This window comes from Merops nubicus, unplaced genomic scaffold (genome assembly GCF_000691845.1).
Source record: "Merops nubicus isolate BGI_N331 unplaced genomic scaffold, ASM69184v1 scaffold18906, whole genome shotgun sequence".
Classification (NCBI taxonomy): domain Eukaryota; kingdom Metazoa; phylum Chordata; class Aves; order Coraciiformes; family Meropidae; genus Merops; species Merops nubicus.
The window spans coordinates 45,065-63,663 of NW_008613167.1; the positions used below are offsets into that span (position 1 = coordinate 45,065).

Genomic DNA, 18,599 nt, shown 5'->3' on the forward strand with positions numbered 1-18,599 from the left:
CTGGAAGGTCTCAATGTTCCAGACAATCTGCCAGTGAGAATAAATAATCCTTTCTAGCACTCAAAGAATGGTGATCATGGCCAAGGCCCTGGCTCCCAAGCGTTGTTTCATTCTTCTTTCAGAATACATCATGGAAGCTGTGTACAGAACAAAACAATTGGGAACTGACATGGAGAACATAATGAATAGGAGCTGGATGCAGAATGAGATCCTCACAAAATACACCCTTCTTGCTAGCCAGTTAGACTTCTCATCTTCTTATTCCTGTCAACACAGGGAGGTTTCTTGCTCAAGAAATGTTTATGCAGCAGATTATGACCACACCTGATACTAAAGTATTGGAGATTATTGAAGGAAATGAGCACTTTTTGAAGGACTTTAGAGACAGTTCTCACCATTTTTTCTCTGAGCTGAACTAGAAACTCTTCAGCCATCCCTTTATAAAAGGGTGAATAATTTTATAGGTTAAAATATATTTTATATATATGCACACAATTATCAAAATTTATATATATTTGAATCTTTAACTACTCATTACAGCTTTAGCACACAGACTTCTCTCCAAAGGGAAACTACAGATCATAGTTCAGGCATCACCATGATTTCAGAAATATTGTTCACATACTCTCCACCAACCAAAGGCACAGATAGAGAGGGGAACCTACTGAGTGAGATGGGTTTTATTGCTGTGAGTCAAAGGCTGATGCTATTTGGGAAAATGGAACTGTCTATCAGCCAATACTACTGGTTTACAACGTGGACCTTATACTCTAAGCTGAATCAGCATAGAAGTGATGGAACTGTAGTGAAAAAGCCACCTCAGACTGTTCCAGATATATGTTGGCACAGCATTTTGAAAAAGTGTAGTCCAGAGTTCTGGATTTTCATGTACAATACTCCCTTAAATGTTTTGCAGGTACCTCTGTGGTTCAAGTGACAGCCACTGATGCAGATGATCCTACTTATGGCAACAGCGCTCGAGTGGTTTACAGCATATTGCAAGGACAACCTTACTTCTCTGTGGAGCCAAAAACAGGTACCTTTCCAAAAATTCTCTGCAGTAATTCTGAGAAAAAAGGAAAAGTGCATTAAAACTAGCTAAGAACTTAATGTGGTCTCTTGGTTAATTGAATACTTTTGGATTTTATTGATCTTTTCATCTCTTATTCTTCAGAATAGATTATGAAAACCACACACTTGACCTATGTGATAAACTAACGTTGCCAGAATGTGAATTTTTATCTTCTTAATCTACCAGCTCTCTGGTCTACTGCATGTTGCTATCTTACTATTTTGATGAAGTTTTGTGGATGCTTTAAACCACAACAAGATGCAAACTTTAATTCTCTGTTGGTTTAATAAACACTACCCATTCTATTGTATCATTTCATAGTGTGGGAAAATAAGTTCTTGCTCTGCTCAGTTTGGTGCCTGAGCCGTCACTTACACCACATGAAATGAAGATTGTGACTCTTCTCCAAAGATGGAGACAAAAGAGGAACAAATAATTTACCCTACTTGTCATAAGCAATCTGTGATGTGAATCAGACCCGAATCCCAGTGCTACGACCTCTATGTCACTCTATTTAACAACATCTAAATTTGCAGAAATAAGTACTATAATTTTCTTCATATTGCGACAGGTCCATCCTTAGCAAGGATATAGGGAGCACTTTCTTTTTGCCCTCAATGAGTAAGATTTATAGTGGTTTTCTCTCTGTCTCTCTCTCCACGTATAGGTACATGCAATGTATATTGTCTAATGACTGCAGTCAGCCCTTCAACGCTAATATTACAGTTTCTGCTAAATCAAAATCTTTAAGGATTCAGTCTGAAATATTTGCATACATTTTCACTTTGATGTGATACTGAAATTTCCTGTGTGCCTGATAATTAACTTCCAAATGATTGGTTAACGTTGCCTGGCAATTTAGCAATGATAGAAAAACAAACAGGCCAGAAAAACCAATAACATTATGGAACAATAACATTATGAAATTGTATATTAATTGTATTTTAACGTGACTTGTAAAATGGCTGAAATTGTGCCAGACAGTCTGTTTGTGAAATAAACGTTTCAGTTCAGAGATGATTAATGACATGTCCTGCATTCATAAGGGAAGAAAGAAATAAAACTGTAACTAAACATTCAACAAATATCAGATGAAGAGATATGTGTCCCAGTGTGCCTCTCCTTTATTTAGTTTGTTTATGTTTCCTCTGCTGCTGACACTAAATGCTGGTGGAGTAAATGGGTGCCCCTCTGGAAATCAGAGTTAGCTGCTGTACTGTGAGCATGAAATATTCATAGAGTCATCATGTTTTCAGAAGGCATGTTTATTTTCTGATCTATATCAACAGAACTGAAAGTATAAAACTTGGAACTTTCTTCTGGTTTTCATTTCAAATCAACTAAATACAAATTGCTGATAATTTCATATGTATATGGAGTGCGGCATGATATCATTATTTGTAAGGGTTAATGTGGTGAATGACTATTCAAGACATTGTAAAATTAATCTTGACCTTGGAATCTTAAAAATGCAGAAGAATATTTTGTTATTCGTAGCTCTAAAAGTGTGGGAAATCAAACACTGAAGATATCTTCCAGAGAAGGGAGTATTACCCAAGTTCAGGAATGAGACAGCTGGAAAAAATAGCATTAACCAAAGTGTCTAGTACTAAATAACAATTGGCAGGTTTTGGTGACTACTTAAAATAAGCTTGGAGTATATTAATTCTGTTCCTAGTCAGAAACTCTGGCATGAGTGTTGAAATTCTTTTCTGTCTTGTTGCAGTCATTGATCTGTTTCCACCTTTTAGAGGCAAACTCAGCTATCACAGTGACGTGTTTGTTTGTGGAACCATGGGCACATCTTGTCTTTACTGCAGGTGTTATCAAGACAGCCCTTCCCAATATGGACAGAGAAGCCAAGGACCAATACCTACTGGTTATTCAAGCAAAGGACATGGTTGGGCAGAATGGTGGATTGTCAGGGACTACATCAGTAACTGTCACCCTGACTGACGTGAATGACAACCCACCCCGCTTTCCACGACGTAAGTTACTTTGTAAAGAGTCTGAGTTGTAATATTATTTATTAATTTTATTTTCTTTATGCATCATGCTATTTCTAAATAAAGAAAGTGATCAGCTTACATGTTAAGTACTTTAAGAATTATTTGACAGTAAAGTTGTTGATTATTGTTGTTTGTTTTTTTTTAATTATTATTGGAATTTTTTTTTTAACCTAATATGTTCCAGATGAGTTAAAATTCTGTGCAGCAAGTGCACTTACTACTGTATTTTACTGCCTTTCTATGAATAAAAAGAGATACACCTGAATAGATATTTAACCATTGCTGGACTTCAGACCCCTTAATCTTTCATATTCCATTGGCATTTTATCAACATTTCTCCTGTGTGTACAATGTTTCCTAAGGAGTTAATCACACAAGAGCTGGAAAGTCATCTTCCCTCTGTCTCCTTTCTTGACCAAGGTGGCTTTCATCCTAACCCAAGAACGAAGTTCACAGGTGTATGCTCAAACCTCAAGAACTCAGTTTATTTATAGCATTCTGTCCAGTGTATTTTTCTCAAAAAAACAGTCCATGCTAAGTAGAATTAAAGTGGAAAGCATATTCATGTCCACTCCAGCCTCACTTCCAATGATATAAAAAATAAATCTCTACATAAAAGATTTGCTGTTATTTCAAGCCACCAACTGCTTGAAATAATAATAGAATAACAGAAGTTATTTTTGAAGGTGAGGGTTGTTACTGGTTGCAGACTGCACTCAGATACACTTTTGACAGCATATATATCATTTTCTACTTGAATGAAAAAGCTGGAATTTTCAAGAATGCAGATGGTGCACTTACTGTTAAAGAAATGAATATATATCAGTTTCTAGTCAAAGATTGCAAACTGCCTATTCACAATACACAGCTACAAATGAATAAGAGTTTATATTATTTGACTTGCTTTTTTTCCTCTATTGTGGAAAACAAACTGGAATATTTTCTGCCCTGGAACTCTGTAGCAGGTATTCATCTCATCGTGTGCACTTGAGTTTTTAATTATGTTTTTGCATCTTTGCTTTGTGTTTAATCTCATTGCAGGAAGAAATTATGCCCATAGTACTTAGAGTTCATTGCAAGGAAAACCTTGCAAAAAAGGGGCAATTCCATTGGAAATGGAATATATTCTGGTAGCCTGAATTCAAGGAACGTAAATTTTAAGAAGGCTGGATTTATTTTTTTTCTTTTTAGCCTACAATCCCAGAACACACTGAATTCATTAAATTCTCAAATTTCACAGGATCATATCAGTATAATGTCCCAGAGTCTTTGCCAGTGGCTTCTGTGGTGGCCAGAATAAAGGCTGCAGATGCAGATGTGGGACCTAATGCTGAAATGGAGTATAAGATTGTGGATGGTGATGGTTTGGGAGTATTCAAAATTTCTGTGGATAAAGACACCCAGGAGGGAATCATAACAATTCAGAAGGTAAGTCTGATTTTTCTCACCAGTTCTGCTTGAATCTATGTGAGATGGGGGCAAGTAATGATGTTTCAAAATTTGAAAGGTGCCAAATTGGTAAATAAGATTTGGATGTGTTTCATTTTTAGTTTGTTTGTTTTTTTCCCTCACTAAATTTGAACATATTCTCTGCACCCTATGACACAGAGAGACAGATTCTGCTTGGACTTGGGCAAGATGAGGGCAAATAATGAGAGTCTGAGCTTTTGTTTCTAAGACCTTTATGTGCTGTAAAAGTTCCATTGGCATCTATGTGTATGTGTGATTTTGACCTTTATAATGACTTACACTGAAAATTTCGTCTTTTTTTTTTTTTTTTTTTTTAGTAGCTCTATTGTTTTCATGAGATTTTTTTAAAGCTCCTGCACATATAAGTTGGGATGGGAACCCAATCTTTAGCCTCTTCTGTCCTTGTATGGAAGAGAAAATGTGAAAATATATCTTACAGTAAAAAAGTAAGCTCCAAATGCAAAATGGATCCTAAATGTAATTAAGAAAAAAATCTAATTGTTTTTGGCTGATGTTTTATTCAGAATGCACATTACTATCATTGAAATTATGTAGCAGTAAGTACAATTGTTTTACAAGATAATGTATTATAAAAAATATTTTTAAAAAATTGAAAATTTTTAAACCTATTTTTTCTTCATAGGTTTCTGTATGTACAGTTAGAAAACTAACTTTCAAAATTGAAAATGTTTCTATAAAAATATTCAGACTCAGCATTCTTAACTTGCTTCCACCTTTTTAAAGAGTATCCTTTTACCAAATAAAAGCATGATGAAATATTTTGCAAGAAAATTTACATTTTGAGAACTGGGAAGAAAAACAACACCTTAGGCAGAAGAATCTCTTCTCATGTAATTTCATACTCTTAATGTGTGAGTACTTGGCAATGACAATGCTGAATCTATGGTCCTAACTCTGCTTTAACAGCCCCTAAAATGTGGGACTGACTTGGCATTTTAGAATATGGGTCCATATGCTCCTGAACAAAGACCTACGTTTGTAGTTAGTATGATTCCACAGCAGATTTTTCTTCTCTATATACTCTTTAATCTTTGCGAGCTTTGCCTACCAGTTGTGGGTTTGGGGGATATTTTTTTTTTCTTTTGTTTTTTTGGTACATCAGGTCTTTTCTAAGTCACTGTAGAACTTCAGTAACATTCCTCCTTTGAAAGGAGGATGATATTTCAAAGCGATGGGTTAATTCTCTGGTGCCCTGAACACCTGCTAAGAGCTGGTAAGCATCCATAGATGTCACAGCAAATGGAGAATGTTCAACACCCTTGAAAGATCAGGCTCTAACATTGTGAAATGCGAGTCATCTTTCTTTGAAGGCAAAAACATCTATCTTAGGCTTCTTGCAAATTATGCTGATTCCTGCTTAGCACGTTTGAAGTACAAGTGATGAAAAGTTACTTGCCTCTTTGTTCAACAGCCAAATTCAATGTGGCTCCTTCAGTTTGCTCATTTAAGGTTTTTGAGCAAAGATCTGGAAGAAATATGCCTATCCTAGAGGGAGAGCATTTATCAGTGCCACAGTGAGCCACCCTGAATCAGTCGGGGGCTTCAGAGATCTAATTTGAGAACTGATGAGCTCAATTTAATTTTTAGTATGCACTTGCAGTCATGGTGTTTGTTCCTGGAATATCTTGCTTTGAGTGTTGTACAGTGGACCAAAAAATTGTTATTTATTATTTCTATAATCACTTTATCTAGGGAGCTGAACCAGACTTAGACAATGAAGAATTTTTTTACAATGAGGGTGGTGAGCCCCTGGCCCAGGTTGCCCAGAGAGGTGGTAGAAGCCCCATCCCTGGAAACATTCCACGTCAGGCTGGACAGGAGTCTGAGCAACCTGATCTAGTTGAAGCTATCCCTGCTCCCTGCAGGGGGGTGGGTCTAAATGATCCTTAAAGATCCCTTCCAACCCAAAGCATTCTCTAATTCTGTGACTTTTCAGTACTGAACATTTATCCTGAGAAGTGCTCTATGAAATAGCTGTTGGACTACATTAGAAAGGTCACCAAATTTTGGCCTGATGAAATGCTCCAATTTGTTAATCATTTTTAGACCTAAATGCTGCTATATTTTGACACCAAAATCCACACTTTTTTTCTCTGCAGTGTTAGAACTTTTCCTTCATTTTCCTAATATTATCAATTTACTTTCCTCTGCCATACCCAAAAGTGAGTTTTCATGCTGAGGGGCACTAACCAAACCTCTCAATGCCCTTAGCTCCTCCTTTGGACTCTGGGGAACTTGATGACTTGCCCAAGAATAAAGGATCCTCCCAGCCAACCCTGCAAAGAACAGTGGCTAGGAGGGATGAAAACAGGTGAAGAGCTCAAGCACAATGACTAACAGGCAACTGCACCTTGTTCTTCTCTGGAGAACTAGGACATAGAAGACTGTTAAATACAGTGTATGCAGGTTAAATGGTCTTCAACCACCAAGCCTTCCCTGCCAGACCAGTAAGGAGTCAGGCAGAGGTTATCCCTGCAAGATAATTGTTAGGGAGGTGTCGAGGAAGAAATTAAGTCTGTAGCTTGGAATCACAGACTCATTTGGAAAAAAAAATTAAGATTGCTGAGTCCAGCCATTAACCTAACACCGGCCAGACCACCACTAAACCAAGTCACTGAACACCACATCTACACGTCTTTTGAACCCCTCCAGGGGTGGTGACTCCTCCACTTCTCTGGGCAGCCTGTTCCAATGCTTCACAACCCTTCTGCCTTAACATTTCACTATCCAGCACAAGACGTTCTGTACACCTCTGAGTGCAATTAGCTCTCTCCTTTTCATGCCCCTGAAATCAGCCGAGGCACTGAGAAACAGCTCTGCCTCCAAGTGCATGCACATCATTTTAAACTTGGGCACATTTATATGCTGAGGAGACACGTCTGTGTACACATCGAGCAGTAAAATGAGGAGGCAAAGGCTTGTGAAAAGGCACGAGTTGGTTCTAAATGTAAATGCATGCTTTAGCTTTGCCCGCTTTTGCTGCCGTTGTACATACAAATCAGCAGGCTAGGCATGAAAACCACCACCAGTATCTCTGAGCAGCTGAAGGTTGCTTCAGAATGGAGCTGAAGACTCCATTCATTTTTGTGCTGTCTGTGTCGTGGAGAAAGTTTGGCACCTGGTTATTGGAGTTCCACATACAAACTGAGGGTTTTATATTCTGTTTTTAGAAGGATAATCACTTTGAGGCCATTTGAAATGTTGACTCCCGCACTAAAGAATAATTTATTGTTTTTTTAACACATAAGGAGCCTCAAGTAAAAAATAAAAAGATTTTGTTAAAAAGAAAAAGAGATAAATGAGATTTATCACTAAAGAATTTTTTTTTAACACATAAGGAGCTTCAAGTAAAAAAGTATAAAGATTTTGTAAAAAAGAAAAAGAGATAAATGAGATTTAAGACTTGTCTTAAAAAAGCAGGATATTTGTATGCTCCAAGCAGATAGAATAGGAAAGAAAACGCCCAAGGATCAGCAAAGATTCCAAATAAATCATTTGCATATACAAATTCACAAAAATGAACTTTTTAAATAAAAAGAGAGAAAAAAATCATCATATCAGAAAGAGAAAAATGTTACATGGTTAGGTATTTCCCAAGATTACTTGTATATAGTGGATTGACTAATACATATGTTGATTTGAAAGGTGGCAAAATTGGTGAATAAGATTGGGATGTGTTTCAGTTTTAGTTGTGGGTTTTTTCTTGCCCCCATTCACTTTTGAACTCATTTCTTCTCTGCACCCTATGACACAGAGACTTCAAAACATCAAAAGTTGAGAGAAAAAAATAATCATGGTTTTACTCTAATAGTGATATTTGGCAGTAGGCTGGTACTCTTATAACAAAAGTCCCTTGGCCATGAGGAATCAGACAAGGGAGGAATACTTTCTCTGTTTTCATCCACTTAGTCTTTATCTCTCCAAAGAGGGAAGAGCAGGATTGTATTACCTTACCCAACACAGCTAAGGAGCACACATGCTGTACCAGTGGGCTAAAATTGCTGCTATGGATTTTTTTCACACACTTGTGACACCTTATTTTCTTTTGTCCTGGTTAGGATGTTTGAATCAGGATTAAGAGAATGAGCTACCAGTGGGCTAAAATTGCTGCTATGAATTTTTTTCACACACTTGTGACACTTTATTTTCTTTTGTCCTGGTTAGAATGTTTGAATCAGGATTAAGAGAATGAGATGTGAAGTTCATGTGTTCCAGCAATTTGCTTAAGTTCATTCTAGAAAAAACAAAACAAAACAAAACAAAACAACAACCTAACAAAAAAACACAACCAAAAAAACAAACCCCTTTTTCAAAACATTCTCTGTGACAAAGATTAGCTTTTGGTCATGAATTTTTGGCTTAAATAATAACAAGAAGTTAAGTCTGGGAATAATTGATTTTTTTTGTGAGATCAGTGAAGCTATAATTTCATTTTATGACAGGAGCTACTAAACCAGTATTGAACAATTTACTTGGTTATTGCTACTGAAAGATAAAGTCTGCCTTCTTCTGCAATACATTGACTGAATTCCTATGCAAAAAATTTATCCAGTGTGTCTGTGAGACAACACATAAATGTGTGTGAGTGGTTTTTAGGATGCTGTGCTCTGTTTCTAACCTCTGTTTTCCAGAGGCTTCTACAAAGAAGTGAATGGGACCCATAAGCACAGTTCAGAGAAGTATTCTGAGCTTATAGGAAGGGTGTGAAAATGGTGAGAAAACTAGTGGGGGTCTTTTCCTGTAACCAGCTGTATTCATACAATATTTTTTTGCCTAGTGGTTTCAATTTTGCTGTAGGAGACCTTCCAATTCTTTTCTTTTCCCACTTACTCTTAATAAGGATAAATAAATGGAAAGTTCTCCCCTGTCAAATGAAACAGCTCTTCCTTTTTTTTTTCTTTAATATCATATAGAGCAGTCTAAAAATACCACTTCTTCAAACTTCATGCTGGAGTTCTGCTGTTGCAAATAACAGGGGAGTTTGGCTATTCTCCACCCTGTAGGCACACTTTCTGTAGTGCATTCCTAAGTAAAGCTAAATTGAAATGTGTAAGTCACTTTTAATCAGGATTTAGGAAAGCATCCGTCTTAAGTGATCCTTTCAGAAATAAAAATATGTCTTGTATAGTATTTCTAAAGGAATGGGGTATTTATATTTCTTAGAAGGATTTGAAATTTTTATCTGGTTCACACTGTGACTCAGTTCTCCATCTGTAGAGTAGGATCAGTTTCTTCCTGTGGTTTCATTTGTAATTTCCATTCTGCTACCAGTGCTCTGTTAGTAAGGACTCGGATCATTTGCATGGTTACATTTCACAGTGGTGAGGGTGTTTGGAAGAAAAGTGTATTTTTTATGAATATATTTGAGTTTTAAAAAATGTGTTGGATTCATCTCTGCCGTAGCAACCTTAGAAAAGAAGAAACGTTTATGGAAGTGAGTGATGATTCAGGCATTTAATACAATAAATTCTGAAGTGTCCATGCAAACCTATGTGTGTACAATTTCAAAGTGAATTCATGTTGACTGTTCACAGAATCCTAATTGAAATACACATGAATGGAATCTTGGCTTCAGTTTCTAAGTAAAATGCAGACACAAGACCATACTGTTTGTAGTTTCCAAAGCACTATTCCTAAAAATAATGTACTGAAAAAGGCATCATATAAGTAGAGATCTCACATTATTCACAAAGTTACAGGCTATAGTTAGACTTCAGTAATAATAATAGCTTAGTAGTAGAGCATCTTAAGATAAAAACCTGATAGATAATCTGTATCCACCTACACCTTTATCAAATATTTGGTGCTTAAAGTAGTAATGGTAATTTAATAATACAAAAGGCTGCCAGGTATATTTTTATTGCGTGTATCATATGTGACTTTTGGAAGATTATGAGATCAGATTCAATCCATTTTGAAGTCTATGAAGAGATTTTAGTGGACTTAAGGGAAAAAAATAAAGCCTGAAGACTCTACAGAGAGAGGGTTGTCGTGTCTTACTGTAGCGAGTGATAGGCATTAAGATTTCCCATGGTACAGCTCTTACTCCCTTTGCCTTCATTTCTGCCCCCAGTACACAGCCCTACCACCAATATCACCAACAAATTTGAATGTTAGAGGGAAAAATGGGAAAACAGTGTTGCAAAGTGCTTTCTCATAGAAACTGGCTGCTAAGAAATGATTCTACAACCTGAGTTTGTTCTAAAAGTAATACTGGCAATTATAAAAATAACAGGTTTATGTGTAAGCTTTTGAGTGAAAAGCTCTCTTTTTATTACTGTTAACTTTTCTTTTTTTTTTTTAAACTAGAAAATTCTCTTTCAATTCCATATCAGAGTTTACAATATAAAAAACTGGAGGCTTCCATGGTTCCTTTGAGAGATAATGTGCATTTGTTTGATGTACTGCAATTTTCAATATAAAACCTCAACTGGGCTTAAAAATAGGATTTTCACCTCTGAAAAGTACATTATTACAAAGTTACCATACAATAAAAAATGAACATTACAAAAATGGGCTTCTTGTGAAGGATAACTTCATATCCAGCCTCTGTAATATAGATGACTTGTTTTGTAATTTCCTTCAGACAAGATAAAATTCTTACCCATTAAAAGGGAAAAAAAAATTGAAGAAAGAAAGACCTCACAAACCCCCAAATGAGAGAAAGATGAATGGATCCTGCACAGGATCTAATCAGATAACACTAATGCACAGATATTAATGAAGCTGTCAAGCTCTATTCACTGTACTGAAGGACTGAAGTATGCATTGTCCATTTAACCTTCAACACAGATGTAGTGATTTGTAGGCTGTTGACTTGGTATTCCATTATTGTAATCTTGTGCTTTTGTTATAGCAGGAAATAATGAAGGCACGATGTGAAGGCCAGTTAAGTAATGCTGTCTTTATAACAGGCATCAGTGATAATTAGATGAGAAGAAACAAAAAAAAAAAAAAAAAAAGGAAATCTTTTCAGTTCACTTTTTCAGTCGTTCATTAGTGTCTGTTGTATGCAATGTCTTCATTATATTATCTATAAATTGATGAAACGTTTCCACTAGGTCAAGAACTCCTGCATACTAATTATATCTTTGAGGGTTTGTTAATTTTCCCATATTGTATTCTGCCTTGAAACCTGGTACCTGTGTATTTACCATAGGATCTGAGGATGTGGAGATTATAGGAACAGACTAAGGATGATGACTGTAGCTTTTGTAGACATTGTCACACCCCATAGGAGACAGACTTTGCTACAAAAATACTTCAATAAAACAATATTCCTGCCCCTGCCTTACACAATACCATGTGATGTTGTAAAACCCCTTTGCCAAGATATATCTACCCTCTTCTAAAAACCAGCTGTTCCCCCTTCTGTCTATACATACACTAGATTTATTTATTCTTTTATTTTTCATTAGCAAGAACCCTTCTACATTTTGGAAATTATCAACAGCGTTGGGTACCAGAAGATGTTCTAAGGAATCCTAAGGCAGGTTTCACATTGCTGAAAGCAGATGTTTACTTCTTCCAGTTACTGAGATTCCTTTCCTAGTGACTGGTGAAAAACAGACATTCATAAGTAGACAAGCTGATTTTTTTTTTTTCCCCTAGAAGAATTTTTCTACACTCACAGTATGCACCATATGGTGATTTTCTTAGATGTTAAGAAAAGATGTTAAGATGTCTCTAAGTTAGAGAAGGTGAAACCTGCTCTAAACAAGCAATCCTGTTTAGAATGAATGCACCTCCACCTTCATTAGATCTGCATCCTTCTCTATGAGGAAATAGCTTTCTAACAAAAGTGATTTTTGTGTATTCCCTACTAGTCTAACATTCCTGTGATCCAGTCAAACAACAAATCATTTATTTCTACATTACAGGAATGAAATATGATGATTTAAAAATGTGTATCAGCCCGTGCCATAAACATTCCCATGGAAATTTGTTTTAGAATTTCAATGAAATTAATTTCTTAAAACAGAAATTATTAAATTTTATTATATTTATTCTTCTTTAATCAATACAGACACATAAGAATATCTTAAAAATTGAATTTTAATAGTATTTCTTCATTATTGTGTTTAGTCTATTCAAATTAAAATGTATATAATTTGTCCAATTACATGTGTCGTGCTCAATGTGCTTTCTCTATTAAAGCAGAATTTTCATAATCTTTTTTCTCTTAGGATGACTGTGGTGTGGACATTAGTATATCATAAGAAGCTATCCTGTCTGCACTCTCCTGATATATTCCCATGTGCTTGATAAAGTATTGGCTTTGTGATACTTGTGCACTTGGTTGTCTTCTTCTAACCTTGCTGCTCACCCAGTTATATCAGTTGCTTAATTGTTATCACCATAAAATCTAGTTTCTGAGACATTTCTCATCATCTTGTCACATTACATTTGCATTATGGCTGTAAGGTTTGTTTCATTGCACACATCTTGTACTTTAATTTTAATGGGTTTATTTATTTAAAACCAATTAAACTTGCTTTACTAATAAATACTGACAAGTTGTAGTCAGTATCGTGACCAGGATCCAGACAACTTTTCTTTTATGGTTTATCTGTTTGGAGAGCTGTGGATACTACAGCTCTGATTCAGTGCAAGAAAGAAGTACTTGAATAACATGAGGATCACATGTATTCTCCTTTGATGAAGCCTTTTGCTGCCACACAGAGTTTATAAAAGTTCAGTGCCTTTTTGAGTATGATGTGTGGCAAATTCATTTTCATTTTTAAACCTAGACTGTTTACAGCTGTATTCTAACGTCAGCATAATCAGGGACTTTAAGATGCTCATTTGGGATTTATCCTGCTGTAACTCGATAGAGAACTTAGGCCCTTGCATTTGTAGGTCAGCAGATGTGTGCTTCACCTCTGTTGCTCCTCTGAGTGAGTACAGGAATGTTTTGCAGATGCTGTGAGATTATTTTGCAAGCACAATTCAGATCCATGTGATGCATTCAGAATCAGAACTGTGGAAAACCTCTTATAATCTGTTTTATACACTTGGAATTGTAGTTTGAAAAGATAGTTGAGTAACCAGAGTGCAGTTTCAGAAATGTTTGTGTCCTTTGTTGCTGTTCTTAGCAGTTAAATTTGGAATTACAAAGGAATAGTTAGCCAGGCGTTTGGTGCAAGCTGACAAGCTGTGACTATAGTTACAGGTTAATTGATGCTAATATTAACATGATGCTTTCTTTCAATAATTGCCTGTGAGGTAAGATGGGTTTTGCCTCCAAAATAATTCTCCTTATGGGATTGTCTTCTAGATCACAGATATCTTGTTAGTTGCAGGGGGTACTTTTTAATTCTATGCAGTATTTACTCCCAAATAAACTATTATTTCATCAGAGAAATTGAAAACACAATGAATGTGAAAAACAAAAATGTGCATTTTGTTTAATAAGCAAAACAAAGGAACAATCTCCAGGCTGCATCTCAGTAGAAAATATTATCATGTAAACAGTGTAATTTACACAATTGTCACATTTCCTACCAATTTTATACAGAGCTTGGATTAATATTTGATTAGTTGATACCAATGCTATGCAAAAAAACCCAACACAACCCACAATTTTCTGAAGGATGTGTCTTCACCAGTGAATATATCGAGTTCTTATGTCTGAGTAGTATGGTGCATTGTATTTGACATTATCTTCAGTAAAATATGAATAAGATAAAAAGAAGTATTTGTTCACAGTGATGAAATAATGGGGGAGACTTTGGTCCTCACAGAAGTCACATAAAGTTTTGGTGTTAACTTAGAGAATTCTTGTTTCATTCCCAGGGTAGAACTATCTTTACCACCAAAATTATTGGGGAATATTCACTAGCGAGACACTGCAAACAGTGCTTTGAGAAAGCTGAAAAAATGAGCCATCAGCCGTGTTCTGCCAATCAGAAGTGCTGATTGGATACAAATGGCAAAGTTCTGTTTATTCCTGACAGTTCTAAGCCAAACAATTTTGCAGCAACCTCACTGCGTAATAAAATTTCCCAATACCTTTATCTGTGTAGGAGCTGGATTTTGAAGCCAAGACAAGCTATACTCTGAGGATAGAAGCAGCTAACCTGCATGTTGACCCTCGTTTCCTGAGCCTGGGACCCTTCAGTGATATGACAACGGTGAAGATCATCGTGGAGGACGTCGATGAGCCGCCGGTGTTTACGTCACGTCTGTACTCCATGGTGGTGTCTGAAGCAGCAAAGGTTGGCACCATCATTGGAACTGTAGCAGCCCATGATCCAGATGCCTCCAATAGTCCTGTCAGGTAATTAGAATATGTCTTAACCGCTTCTTTATTTAGCCTTTGAAGTCGTGCATTTTCTTGTGGGAGGGTCTTTAGTTAATTTAGCTTTTTCCCTTGCAGAGGGAGATTGAGATGTTCTGAGAGTTTGCATATGTTGACTTTTATACCCCTGAACTACAGAACCTTTGAAAAAATTATATATTTAAATCTCTGTAAAACCAAGAAGATACCAAAAAGATACCGAAAAATCTCTGTAAAACCAAAAGGATAGAATTTCAGGATTCCAAAGAAAATGCCTTCAACATATTACTCATATTTATTTCTTTCTAAGTTTAGGAAGGGTTTATTATTATCTATAACAAGTTACGTTCTCTTAAACCAACAAGGGAAAAAAAACAAAACCAAACACCAACCATTTATTTGTGCATAACGATTCCTTTTCTGCTTGCACTGTGCACAAGAACATAATAGTACATAGACTCTTGCATGGTGAACTGGAGCTGAGGTCCCAAAGAAAGAAAAAAAATAGAAAAAAGTTCTTTACATGAGAGAAATGGACAAGACAAGGCACATCCTGTCCTAGTCAGGATGGTTAAAGGCAATAATCTTTTGGCTTTTGTGAATTCTGTTGCAGCCAAATGTCTTCCATACAAATAGGAAGAGATATGAACACTAGAAATGCATGAAAACTGTCAGGGGCCTCCTCCCTTGTCTTCGGTGGGTGCAGAACCTGCAAGTCTTCCACAACCTAATGTCCAGGATCCCTAAGGAACCATAAGAAAACACAAAGTATTAATCTCATGTTTGTGTGTATAGTTCAATGTCTAAGGGCAGAGAATCACCACCTACATTAAGTCAGGAATGAGTTACTGGTTACTTTTCTTGTGCAAAATAGGAATATTAATTGTCAAAGGAATATGCAGAAGATCTAGAGGGCAATATTTCTGACTCAGGAATTTTGTGAACTTAAACATCTGCATGACAAGGGACACATACACTATTAAAAATAGAAAGTTCCATTTGGGATTATTGTCCATTTAGAGTCTATATAGAAAAGAACTTCACAGATATAGAACTCATTTTGTTGTCACCATTTTTGGTGATGTTAAATTTTTATTTTCATACATTGGAGATGAACTTAGGACTCTAGTGTGGCTCTGTAATTTCTGAAGCAGCAATCTTAGGTAGTGAAAATAAAGTGTATGTTTCACTACGAGAGGTGACTTAAGCATTCTCCCTCTCTCTATTTCGTTATGTATTTGCAACATATTTAAATTAGCTGAATCCTATCATGTATAAACAAGTCCTAGATGGATGGTTGGCATGGATTTACTTGTGAAATTTATCTTTGCCGTGCTCTTTCTTTGCTGTAGCAGTTTTTTCTGGCACTGCTGTTAGCATCTGGTGTATAATATCTCCTTTAGCAGAATCATGCAGAGTAGGATTAAATCCAGTTCCATAAATGCAGTCCATACTCAGAATGCTTTTGACTCCTTTGTGAATGTAAGGATGAGTTTATTTGCCTTGATATGGTTAATTTTTACAATTCCAGTGTGAAAAAATAGGTATATCACCAGCTTAACCAACTTCTGGAAGATTTCTTCTGCTTCAAAATTGTTTGAGATTTGAGAGGGAGGAGAAAAAAGTGTGTGAGGGTTTATCTCTATGCTTGCAAGCCTAGCATAGACATTGTTGGGGGTATTGACAAATCATATAATTTAAAGCTGTCCTGCATCTGCTATGAGATACATCGAACCAGCTACACCCAAAATTGGAATGTGTTAAGGAGGATTAATGCATAATACTTTTCCTGATCTATTTAAGGAGTTCAAATTATTAATCTATGAATAAGTATTCCACATTCCAAACATTGGATTATATTGATATCAATTAAAAATTAGATTGTTTACAATGTATAAAATGTTGAAATTACATGATCAGACACAATTAAAACTTTGACAATATGGGGGTGGGGAGGAAGTAATAAATATTTTGAAAATAAGAGGTTATCTCTTATGGACCAAAGAACTATTGATGTTTGAACTAGCTTAAATAAAGGATTTAAAACTCCTGCAGCTCAAAGATTTTCAAGTATTAACGGCTGCAAGGAATTAAAGGATTAAAAGTGTTTAAAATAATTTTTTTTTTTAGAATTTGAATACGGATACAATGCTCACAAATAAAAGGAACTGCTTGTTTCCTATGCATAAAAATGATTTTCCTTGTTTCATAATAATCTGTTGTCCAATTTATATAACTTGTTTGCTTTGCCTCCCTCCCTTCTTTCCCTTCCCTTCTTTTTATTGAAATCTTCTTATTGCATCCTTGCTTTCTTTTCCTTTTTCTGCCTTTCTCAACTCTCTCCTCCTCCTCCTCTTTCTCCTTCTCTTTTTCTCTCTTTCTTATTATTTTTTCGAAAAATGGTCTTTGGCTCTTTAAATTGCATAGTGATAGTGCTAATAATTGGGAAAACTAAGGGCTGGCAGGAGATTGAATCTAAGCTACAGGGCCTGCCAAGATTGACTACATAGCAGAGGTGACAGGCACAGTCTCAGGGGGAAACCTGCCAGCCACAGAACAGCTGAAAAGCACTGCTGACCAAATAAACAACAGTGCTGGCATGAAATAAACTAAAAAAATGAACTACAGTTAACACAAAATGAAAAAAAAAAATAAAAAAGAGAAAAAGTGGAAGAGGGAAAACCTTAATCCATGAAAACTGCTGTTACTGTTGTTACAATTCTTTACTCTGTTTGTTCTCTGACTGTGACATAATATGGTAAAACAATTCTAATTATGTAACAAGTCTCTGCTCTAACATATTGCAGCCAAGAGGGATAGATAAAAACACAGTAATACAACAGAGTAGAAGCTGATATATTACAACACAGAACAAATAACGTCACATATCTGGGAAAATCTCTGTTTTTTAACTGTAATTCTTTCTTTCTATGTTGTTCGAAGGATTTGGTTAATGTTACATCAATAATCTAATATATCATGAGTGTGACAGTAATTGTAATGATCACACTTGGTCTGATTTAGACATTTTAATTCATCCTGAGTGTGGGGAATTGCTCTGGAGTACATACTTGACCTAAATGAGTACGTGAGGATATGACTCAATATTAAATCGAATGTCAAGAATATTCCAGTTGTAAATCGAAATCTGCCTAATCAACTGCCCCTTTCTCTCAAAAGGGTTATAACCAAAACACCCACAGGCATTTTGACCTTTTCCCTTATGATATTTTCTGTTTGCTGAGGAGCTCATTTCCCCTGCCTAAAACAAACTTGGAGGTAAAAGATATGTTAAGCCGAAGAGTTCAGAGCATGAGCCTGTGTTTGTCTAATGACAGTAGAACACTGAGAGCTGACAGTGATGACATGTAATCCGTGGAACTACTCTGCATCATGTCTCTTTTTTTTTCCCTACCCCTGTAGCTCTGAGTGACTCAAGGGCTCTTCTGTTGGTGATAGAAAATCCTGTGCTCAGACTACCAGACCCCATAGGAGCAGTGCCTGTCTTGTGCAGCCATCTAGCAAACTTCCAACTCTGAGGTTCAGGAGGACACTACTCCATGAATAAATGACTGTGTGCCTTACAGTAGAAAGGAAGAAAGAAAAGGGAGAACTCAGCTGAGAGGACACTATGGGAATGGAGCCTGGAGCCTGCCATGGCCAGCACAGGTTGCTGTGCAACTCTCTCACCTTTGTACATGGCTTTGCTTCTCCCAACATGGCTTCAAAACTGGGCAAAACAAAGGTC

The 18,599-nt window shown here is 36.2% G+C and overlaps 1 protein-coding gene across 1 annotated transcript in view; it reads left to right on the plus strand.

The window, feature by feature from the left end:
- The window catches only part of CDH7 (cadherin 7, type 2), a 69,225-nt gene that overhangs the window by 36,629 nt on the left and 13,997 nt on the right, over positions 1 to 18,599 (plus strand). Inside the window, exons 3-6 of the mRNA XM_008941827.1 lie at positions 917 to 1,036; positions 2,893 to 3,060; positions 4,322 to 4,509; positions 14,598 to 14,851. Coding sequence (XP_008940075.1) covers positions 917 to 1,036; positions 2,893 to 3,060; positions 4,322 to 4,509; positions 14,598 to 14,851 — 730 coding nt within the window. The remainder of the gene's footprint in view (positions 1 to 916; positions 1,037 to 2,892; positions 3,061 to 4,321; positions 4,510 to 14,597; positions 14,852 to 18,599) is intronic.